Here is a 9,542-nt window from a genome sequence, read left to right on the forward strand (position 1 = left end):
TGCTGTTGCCTCTTCCTTCCCGTGCTCCTCTCTGAGCCTCGGTATCCTCATGTGTAGAAGGGGGCATCCGTGACGGCGGCCACCTCACAGGGTTTGTGTGGGGGGCGGGGGGCTGCGAGGACGAATGATGGATGCAGAGCGCGCCGCACAGTGCCTGGCCTCCAGCAAGTGCCCCGGAAACGGCAGCTCTTGCTGATGTGAAGCCTGAGGTCCGGTCCCCACCTCCTAGGGAGGAGGCCTGATGTGAGAGAGAGAACAGGCCCTTCCTAGAGGGGCTGCCCTGCTAATGCCTGGGCTTGGTAAGGGCGGGGGCGAGCCCTGTTCAGAAATCTGGTCCAGGCACCGTGGGCCCTTCCTGCACTCACGCCCATCCCCCGCCCTGCCCCGCCCCGCCCCGCCAACACACAGGATGTCTTATCCAATTTTAATTAAGTCACATACAATTGAGGCTACCAGGCCCCACCAACGTCATTAGAAACCACCTGGGATTGTGGAGGGGACAGGAAGAGGGGGTGGTAAGAAGATGCATTCTCCCCTGCTTTTCCCTAAAGGGACCAAACCCATCAGGAACTGCCCCAAGGAGATGGTGGCACAACGCCACCCCCCTGCCCCCCCACCCCGCCCCGGAGGGACTGAGTGAAAGCTGCCCAGAGGCCCGCAGGGTGTGGTAAGGCCACAATCAGGCTCTTTCTGCCCCAACCTCAGAGAAAAATGCAGGTCCTCTGGGGACAAACTCTGGGGGAGGCAGGGTTGGGAGAAGCAGGAGGGGCTCCTGGACCCACTCTGTCCCCTGGGCCAGGCAGCTGCACCCACCTGGTGCTGGGATGTGGAGTGAGGCAGCTACAACCCGCATCAAGGATCAGGGAGGGTGCTAATGGCCCTGCTTAACCTGTGAAAGGTTTGCGCTCCCATGTGCAAGAGCTGGAAACACAGGGTGCAGGTGGTGGGGAAAGCGTGCTTTCCCATGATGTATGCCATTCCTAGGCCACTTCCGAGTGGCTTCTGGGGGTGCCAGGGCCAGGCACGGGTACAACTGTTCCTTCGCCCCCTTCCACAGGGCCTGGTGGTCTCTCAGAGAGGGAACATTGGCCCATTTCCCTCCTCAGCCCGGCCCCCGCTTCCCTCCTGCAGAAGCTGGGCTTGTGGGGACGAAGTTGCGCTGCCTGCCCCGGAGCCCAGGCGTGGGAGGTGGCCCCTTCCACGGGCCTGTGGTGGGGTCACACCCTCATCTCCCTGAGTGCTTTGCTACACTGTTCCTTTAAGGTTGTGGCCTGTCCTCTGCCCCAAAGGTCATGTGGAGGTAAAAGGCCGGGGGAGGGGGGCAGGAAGGGGGTGCGTCACTTTCCTGCTCCCCAAGACCTAGTGCGCTCTCCCTGTAGGGGTCCCTCCTCCTTAGGCGAGGACAAAGCCCCTCAAGTAAAAAAGGGGATTGAGAGAGGATTGGCAGCTTTCTGACATTACTTGAGACACTGGTTCCATTTCGACCACCAGAGTCCGAGGGGTCTGTAAACAATGTCCCCTTGAGGCCGCCCTTTCTGGGTGAGAGAGGCCTTCACTGCATGCGCCGCCATTCCCCTGGGCCGGCCGCCTGAGGTCCCGCAGCTGCTCACACCCTCATGCTGCTCTTCCCGTCCTCCTGGGGGCTGGGCTCCTCCTGAACCTTCTTCATCTCCCAGCCCCTGACCCAGGTGTAGGCCGAGGAGCCCCCCAGCACCATCATGTTGCTCGTCCACCAGAGGAAGCTCTTGGTCTCCTCGTAGTACAGGACGGCCAGCACCGTCTGGGCACAGGCCTTGGCTGTGCCTGACACGTTGTGGGTCAGGGGACTGGTGACCTTGATCTGCAGTCCTGTCACGTAGCCGATGGCAAAGCCAAACAGTCCTCCCAGCGTCATCATGCCCCAGAAGTGGGCACTGTACAGCTGGGCAAAGTGGCGGAGGGTCTGAAGCTCCCCCAGCAGCAGGAGCAGGGGCAGGAAGAGGACGCAGGCATTGACGTTGTTGTAGAAGGTCAGGCGCCAGATGCTGCCGTCCACCGCAGGGAGCACCTTCTTGGTGTAGATGGCGTTGAGCGAGACGCAAAGGCTGGCTAGCACGCCAAAGAGGGTGCCTGTCCAAGACAGGGTACCCTCTGCCCCCTCCTGGTCCACGCCAAGCCAGAAGCCACCTGTGGTGGGGAGAGGAGACAGGGAGGGAGATGAGGATGGAGGAAGGACAGAGTTTTGCTGCCAAAATGCACAGACTGTAATGCTGCCCTTACCACCCGGTCCTCCCCACCCTCCCTGCAATAAATGCGTCCAAAGTCTCTATTGTATTCAAAGCACCACACAAGGGCTGGGGACGTGGCCCCAGGCAAGAACGCCTCTGCACAGAGCACGCACTCTAACAAAGGAGAAAGACATTAAAACAATTCACTGCCCAATTACTTCTTTAATTACAATTGTAATGAGGTCCATGAAACAGTACTGGGTGCTGTGAGAACCTGTAACTTGGTGACTGTGCTGGCCTCAGGCATCTGGAAAGTAGCACTTGAATGAGTTCTGTAGGATGAGTACTTAATGGTTAGTGACCTTGGGCAAGCGATCTAAGGTAGTGGAGGCTTCCTGGTCTGTAAAACGGAAGCCTATAGTGAGTCAGAATCACTTGCAGCTTGAGGTCATTTGGGACAGTCACACTTCACGCTTTCTTAGGCTCTTATCCTATGTCACCTCCTGCTCACAGGGCCTCCATGGCTCCCCACTGCCCACCATCAGCCTGTACTCCCCGGCCGGGCACCGGGCTCCCCGCACCTCTGCCAGCTGTCTCTGTCACGTGATCACCCTGGCTTATTCTCTGATCTCCCTGCTTCTCAAGCGGGGGCTCAGCGTCCGTGTTTGTCTCCTGCACCAGAAACACATGCCTCCTTCTCAGAGTTTCAACTCATTGTTCAAGGTCAAAGTTAGCCTCTCCAGGGAGCGAGTCTTTCCTGGTACCCCCAGCCCTCAGACCTCTTCCTGCCTCCACTTCCCTTTAAGATCCCTGGCCTGACCTAGGCTGCTAGGCACCTGCCCACCGGGACAGTGCGGCCACTTTAGCTAGACCCCACCTTCCCAGAGGCAGGGCTGAATCTTACATACATTGCATCCCCTACTACAGCCTCAGGCAATGTGGGGGAGTAGAAAAAGTTTTGCTGTCAGAGAGATTTGGGCTCTGCCATTTAGAGGCTGTGTGGCCTGGGAAAATTCACATAACTTCTCTGAGCTCCCATTTCCTTGAACTGCAAAGATCTGGGTCACTCTCTTGAGCCAGTCCACTCTGCACCTTGCAGCCAGAATGACCTTCCTAAAGCACAGGTGTGCTGGGTCACGTCCTGGCTTAAAGCTCCTCCGGTGCCTCCCCCCCACTCACTTAACTCGGGCAGCCTCGCATCGGGTGCATCTTGCTTGGGCCCAGCCATGGAGAATGCACACGCTCTGTCCTCCTTCCTTACCCCCTTCTAGTGCTTCCTCCGGGACAGCTGCTCAGATGTCCCCCCTCCCCAACCACCTCTCCCTCCCCGCCCCAGCCAGGATTCCCACAGCAACTTCTATGTCCTCACCATAGCTCTTACTGCTCGATCTTAACTCACTGCCTGCCATGTGTCATCACCATGATCTCCAGGAGTGTAGGCGCTGTCAATCTTTTCCAAATTTGTCTCCTCAAAGCTTGGCACAGTCCCTGGCATGTGCCTGGTCTCAATGAATATATACTGACTGAATGAATGAGGTTGCTCTGGAGGTGGTTGTGAGGATTAAAGGAGACAAGGCACCCATGGGATCGTAGGCACGTGCTCCCAGCATTCTCTTTCCTGGCAGAGCCTTTGCAAACAAGTTACCCACGGACCTGCTGGGGGTGGAGGTGCTTAGCCTGAGCATCTTCAGCCCTCCTGCCGGTTACCTTCTGAGTCCAGAAGGGACTGTCACCTCAAGGTTCCAGACCTCAGAGGGACTCTCAGCTAGAAGGAGCTTTGAAAGGCACTGTGTGACCTGGGAGCGGGGAGGAGAAGGGGTCTGGAGTAGTGGCCTCCAACCTGTCTTTCCCAACAAGGGGGAAGGAAGAGGAGACACTGCAGAGGGAAACAGGTCCTAGGCCAGCAGAGAGCACCAGCCTCCCCGGCCCCTCCCCCTTGGGTTGGCCAGCGGCTGCACCTCTCAGAAGCAATCTCACCATCAGCTACTTTTATTACTTTTCGGAACTGGGCCCAGTTTCCCTAGTGACATCACCTTCCTGCAGGCAAATTTTCCCACCAAGAGCACCCCAAGCACACACACAAGGTCTGTGGGACTGAAGTGGAGATCCCTGGGGCAGATGGGGAAGTGTGGAAGACAGCGGGGCCTCCCCTTCGCGGGGCGGGGCCGGGGGGAGCAGATGAGAGAGATATGCCCTGGGGGGGGTTAGCAGCTCCTCCCACTCTAACCTCCACCCTCCTCCCCTGCCCCCACCCGCAACTTGGGGCTAGACTGAGCAGCCCTGGATGTGGCAGTTGCTCAACAAGGGGAACATTTTCTAGGACAGGTGGCATGGGATGGGCCCCTCCCAGGCAACCAGTGCCCCTTGACCTGGGACTCTGAGACACCAGCAAAGAATATGTAGGTCAACCAAGATGAACTTTCCAGCACCAAGAAAAGCCTGCATAGGTTTAAAGAAGGCTCGGATTCCGGGGTGACAGAGGCCCGGGGGGCAGGATGCTGGGGTGCTCTTACCCAGTGTGCTGCAATAACACTATAAATGTTCTATAATCTAGACTGTGCACAACAGTCACCGCTGGCCACATATGGCTACTGAGCGCTTGAAAAGTGGCTACATAATCAGGTTACTATACCTGTCACTGAGAGGCTAAATTTTCAAAATTTCATTTAGTGTGAATTACAGGAAGTCTTCGTCCATAGATTCTGCAACTAAAACAACATATAACTAAACCAATTTTACCATAGGCTAATTGATTTAAATGAAGGTTAAGTTCCTGTGCATCTCATCATTATTTTAACAAAACGATGTTATTGGAAGACCTGCTATAATTTAAATTGAAATAGACATGTGGCCAGTGATTACTGTTTCAGATAGTGCAGCTTGACCTGTAGGAGGCAAGAACAGAGCAGAGTGTTTAGAAGCACAGGCCTGGCAGTCTGGCCAATCCATTTGCATCCCAGCCTGGGCACTTCCTAGCTGTGTGGCCCTGGGCAAGCAACTTAACATATCCGAGCCTCAGTTTCCTTGCTTGGATGGAGATGGTCACTGTGATGCTACCACCCAGGGACCTCTGGGGAACAATGGAGATGCTGTTTGTGAAATGATTAGAACAATGTCCCCATGAACAATGGTGATTTTTCTGAGGGTCAAGTACGGGAAGACAGCTAACGTCTCTCAAAGCACATGTCCTGCCACTGTCTCAGGTGTTATTGTGAGCCTGCAAGCTCAGGGTGATGGTGTATTTTTTAAAAGATGCGTTGTCTTCTAAAAAAGAAACTGGATGGGGAGTCAGGTCGGGGAGTCAGCAGCAACAGAGCATAGCGAGCACAGTGGTCAAGTGTGCAGAGCCTGACTGCTCGAGATCAGATCCCAGCTCTGCCACTTACTGGCTATGTCATCTTGGACAAGTTGCTTAACCTCTCTGTACCCTGGTTTCCCCTCAGTGAAATACAGATTATAATTTCACCTTGTATGAGGGGCCCTGCCTGTGCCCTTAACTTGTTGGGTGACCTCAAGCAAGTTATTTGCTCTCTCTGGACTTGACGATCTTCCTCATATGACTGTGGCATCCCAGGAGCTGGGGCAGATAAAGTCTGAAGATGCTTGGTAGGGTTATTCCTTAGGGTTCTGGCTGCCATGCCTCCCGTATTTCCCATGGCCCTGGCTGGCCACTCACCAATGATGATGCCGCAGGTGAGCAAGGCATAGAAGGAGGTGGTCTGCTTGAGCAGCAGGTAGGAGAGCAGCACATTGAAGACCGTGGTGAGGGAGCGGCCCACGTTGTAGAAGGCCACACCCACGTACTTCAGGCAGAGGTTATTAAAGGTGATCATGCTGATAAAGACCACCGACAGGGGCAGGACACTCCGGGCCACCCTGAGATCCAGGCGTAGAGTGGGGAAGTCCAGTGTACCAGGACAGCAGGTGGCCAGTGCACTGAGACCCTTGCACAGCAGTGTGGTCACCAGGCACTGGTAGAAAGTGACGAAGATGGGGGTGTCCAGCTGCAGCGAGGGGCTGTCCAGCAGGTACTTGTTGAGAAACACCATGGAGATGGAGGTGACCCAGTAGAGAGAGACCACCAAGGCGATCTGCAGTGCCCGAAGCAGAAACGGCTTCTCCTGGCTGGCCTCTGCCTCGCTGTAGGGGTCGGGGCCTCCCATCAGTGCCATGTGCAGGATCCTGGAGCGCTTCAGAGGGGTCCTGTTCATGGCAGCAGAGGAGCTGGGTCACTGCACAGCCAGAACTGATTTTCTCGAGTGAAGGGCGGTAAGCTCAAATCTGCTTTCTGCAGGCTGCAGCCCTCAACTGTCACATGGGGGGTGGCCTAGAGGCCTCCCCACCGTCACTTTGCATGAAGAGGTTCGCTTTCAGCGTGAGCCTCACAACCTGCTCCCACCCCAGGGGCCTCATGAGACAAGACACAGGGAAGGGCTGGTGGACAGGCAGATGACTTCTCAGGGAAGAAGGGGCTGGAGCCCAGGGGAAAGGAATGGAAGGAAAAGTGGGAGGAGGAGGAGGAGGAGGAATGCAGGGCAAGGGTGCTAGACACTTGCGGAGGACAGGGTGGGGAAGACGTGCAGAAAGAGGGAAGCATGGGCTGCTGTGGAAGAGAGGGGTTTGTAGGCAGAGAGAGGGAGGCCTGCCTGCAGGGAGTCGAATGGAGGGAGGGCGTGCGGGTGTGTCTGGAAAGGGGGTGCAGGGGTGGCCAGAAGGGCTCAGGCCGGGATCGGAAGGATGCAGGAGGGGGGCCGGCCGGCGCTTGCCCACAGCGCGCCGCGTTCCCGGGCCGCGGCTCCGGCTTCGGAGGAGCCGGGAGCTTCCCGACGTCCGCTGCCGCTCTCGGGGAGGCGGGCCCAGGACTCATTTCCTGACACGCCCCGGACCTCCTCTTAAAGAGCCCGCACGCCCAGCGTCACTCTTAAAGCCATAGCCCTAGAGAGACGGTCTTCGTAGTTAGCTCGCGTCGGGGCCCCGGCCACCTCCCAGCCCTTGTGAGTGAGGATCAAGGTGGGGGAATCTCAGCAGACAAGAAAGGATCCTCTGGGTGTTGAGCCTCGGCCCCCTTCCTGCAAGCGCCGCCGGCTCCGTCTTTTCCAAAGGCTGACTCCCTCCAGGGGGCTCATCTAAAGGTGCATCTGCCCCGACCCCCGGGAGGGACTGCGCTGCCCATGCTCCCCATTCTTGCCACCGTCCCGCGTCGCTCCGCGTCTAGAGACACCCTCACCCCCGCCAGCCTCCCAGCTCACTCTTCCCAAACCTCTTTACAGTTCCCTCTTCCCCTCGACTTTCACCGCCCCAGCCCTCCCCCAAACCCAAATTCCTAGCAGCGTTCCGAGACGCCGGAGGCCAAACAGACCCCACAGAACCTCAATTTGTCTTTGCGTCCCCCCAATTCCAGACCCCCGCCCCTCGGCGGTTGGATCCGAGGCTCAACGCATCACCCTCTCCCCGGGCTCTCTCCACCTTGCAGCACCCTCCTCTCCACGCCGGGCCCAGCCGCAAGCTCAGGCCCCGTGGCTGGCGTTCCCGGGAAGCGAGAGCGACCCTGCGGCTCACCTCGCTCTGCGCTGTCTGTCCGCGCCTCCCGGCGCGGCACCTGCAGCAACGCACCTGCAGCGTCGCACCCAGTGCCGCGCCCGCGGGAGACGACTTCCTGTTCCCAGCCCCGGGCGCGGGCACCGCGCCAGCCGCGCTGCCGGCTCCCCGCTGCGGGCCCGGGGGCAACCGAGGCCCCAGTCCACCCTCGGCCCCAGGTTATCCCGCTGGTGGCGGGAGCAGGTTCCCTCCTTTTTCCAGGGCCACCCCAGCTCCGGGTACCTCGCCCCGGTCGGCCGCCCAGAATCCCCCGCTCCAGTTACCGCAGCTTGCAAGTCCCAGGATCCGGCTGCATCCCGGACCCGTCGCGCCCCAGGCCTGCGCTTCCAGAAGTGCGTGCGGGTAACGGCTCGGATTCTCTCCGCTCGCAGGGAGTGGAAGGTCCCCGCCCCCGGCCCCCCTCCACTCGCAGGGACCGGCCTGGGAAGTCGGTCACCAGCCCGGGAATACCACTTACCAGGCAGGTGCGAGGGCTGACTTCTCTCCCTGGTTCCCGCTCAAGCACCAACGTTGGGCGGCTCACTTCTCTTCAGTTCTCATTATTGTAAAACTACGGGGCTGGACTACGCCAGGTGGTCTCAGACTCCTTACTCAGAATTCTAGCTGGTGTGGTTCAAAGTAGGGAGTAGCAGGTGTTTGTTATATTTTAAACACCATTTAATTAGTACCACTTAATTTGCTGGTGAGATGCCTGAGATTTGCTTTAAAATACCCACAGTAATCACCAAAAAGAAAAGAAAAAGTTGATGAAACAAAATAGGCAAAGTGTGCATAATTGTTGAAGCTGGGCCCGGGTACCTGGGGGGTTACTGGCATAAGAAGGTTTTACTCCATAAGGATAAGTTCCATAATAAAAAGTAAAACCTACGGAGTACATTTACAGTTTCACATGCTAACTGCACAACCGCTCGCCATAGGAAACTGGGAAGGGTTATGGGAAATAAGCACTGCCCAGGAGCCGCAGGGCAGGTGCAAACTCCCCACTGTGAGCCCTGCCGCAGGCCCCGTCCTCTTTCACCAGCGCCGTGACCCTCATTCTGTGACACCCACACCCTCCCTTCTGTAGGGATGGAACATTCTGCTTCCCAGTTATGGGCAAGTGGAGGACGCCGTCTGGTTACCTTGCCACCTTTGGAATCCAATTATCCCTTTGGGGAAGGAGAGTCTTAAACAAACTGAGCTGGTCATCTGAACCTTACCTGGACAGTCTTGTTCCAGGGTCAAACTTTGAAGGCTGAGGGTTTCAGTAAGAGCAACGCCTGCTCCAGTCTCTTCTCTCTTAGGCCTGGTGTTTCACCACAACAAGTAACTCTGGGACAGACATGAGAAACTTGTCTCTGAGAGGCCCTGGTTTCCTGGAAGGGCCCCTTTCCTTGTCGCATTAACAGGAATTGATTTATCTGATGAATGTGCCGTCACCTGGAGTGGGAAGAGATATATGCTGTATATAGGCCACAGGCACTTCACTGAGAGAGACCCGGGCAGTCTATGCTGGGTGTGTGGGGCACAGCCGGGCTCTCTGCCGGCCAGGAGAGAGAGAAAAATGGATGCTTGCCTCTAATCCCTCCCCTTACACTGTACCCGAAACTTCACCATTAGCTGAATTCAATCCTTTGCATTAAGGTTGTAATAGGTCAATACAGTAAGTTGCACAGATTCCAATCTTTTTTGTTCCCTAGGAAGGAAAGGGGAGGTGGGGATGTTTCTTAGGGGTCTGAGGCCTCAAGGAGTTGTGCA

At 57.0% G+C, this 9,542-nt stretch overlaps 1 protein-coding gene across 2 annotated transcripts; it reads right to left on the reverse strand.

Moving 5' to 3' along the window:
• Window positions 1-634: 634 nt before the first annotated feature.
• SLC35C1 (solute carrier family 35 member C1) lies at window positions 635-7,836 on the reverse strand. Of its 2 annotated transcripts, XM_054587193.1 has the most exons (3): window positions 7,767-7,836; window positions 5,884-6,410; window positions 635-2,166 (listed from the first exon to the last, which is right to left on the reverse strand). In XM_054587193.1, the coding sequence occupies exons 2-3, from the start codon at window positions 6,377-6,379 to the stop codon at window positions 1,607-1,609; spliced, it is 1,056 nt and encodes a 351-aa protein (XP_054443168.1). In that variant the 5' UTR covers window positions 6,380-6,410; window positions 7,767-7,836; the 3' UTR covers window positions 635-1,606. The 2 variants fall into 2 exon arrangements, with proteins under 2 accessions (XP_054443168.1, XP_054443167.1); XM_054587192.1 differs by lacking the exon at window positions 7,767-7,836 and having other exon boundaries at window positions 5,884-7,038.
• Window positions 7,837-9,542: the final 1,706 nt, after the last annotated feature.

The sequence above is a fragment of the Pteronotus mesoamericanus genome, unplaced genomic scaffold, assembly GCF_021234165.1.
Source record: "Pteronotus mesoamericanus isolate MK-2021 breed Mesoamerican mustached bat unplaced genomic scaffold, CSHL_Meso_final scaffold_1066, whole genome shotgun sequence".
NCBI classification, from domain to species: domain Eukaryota; kingdom Metazoa; phylum Chordata; class Mammalia; order Chiroptera; family Mormoopidae; genus Pteronotus; species Pteronotus mesoamericanus.

Excerpts from the sequence above, each read along its gene's own strand:
- SLC35C1 (XM_054587192.1), bottom strand. The coding sequence starts at position 6,418 with ATGAACAGGACCCCTCTGAAGCGCTCCAGGATCCTGCACATGGCACTG. Across the intron at positions 2,167-5,883 it reads CACCTGCGGCATCATCATTG|GTGGCTTCTGGCTTGGCGTG; the intron begins GTGAGTGGCCAG and ends TCCCCACCACAG.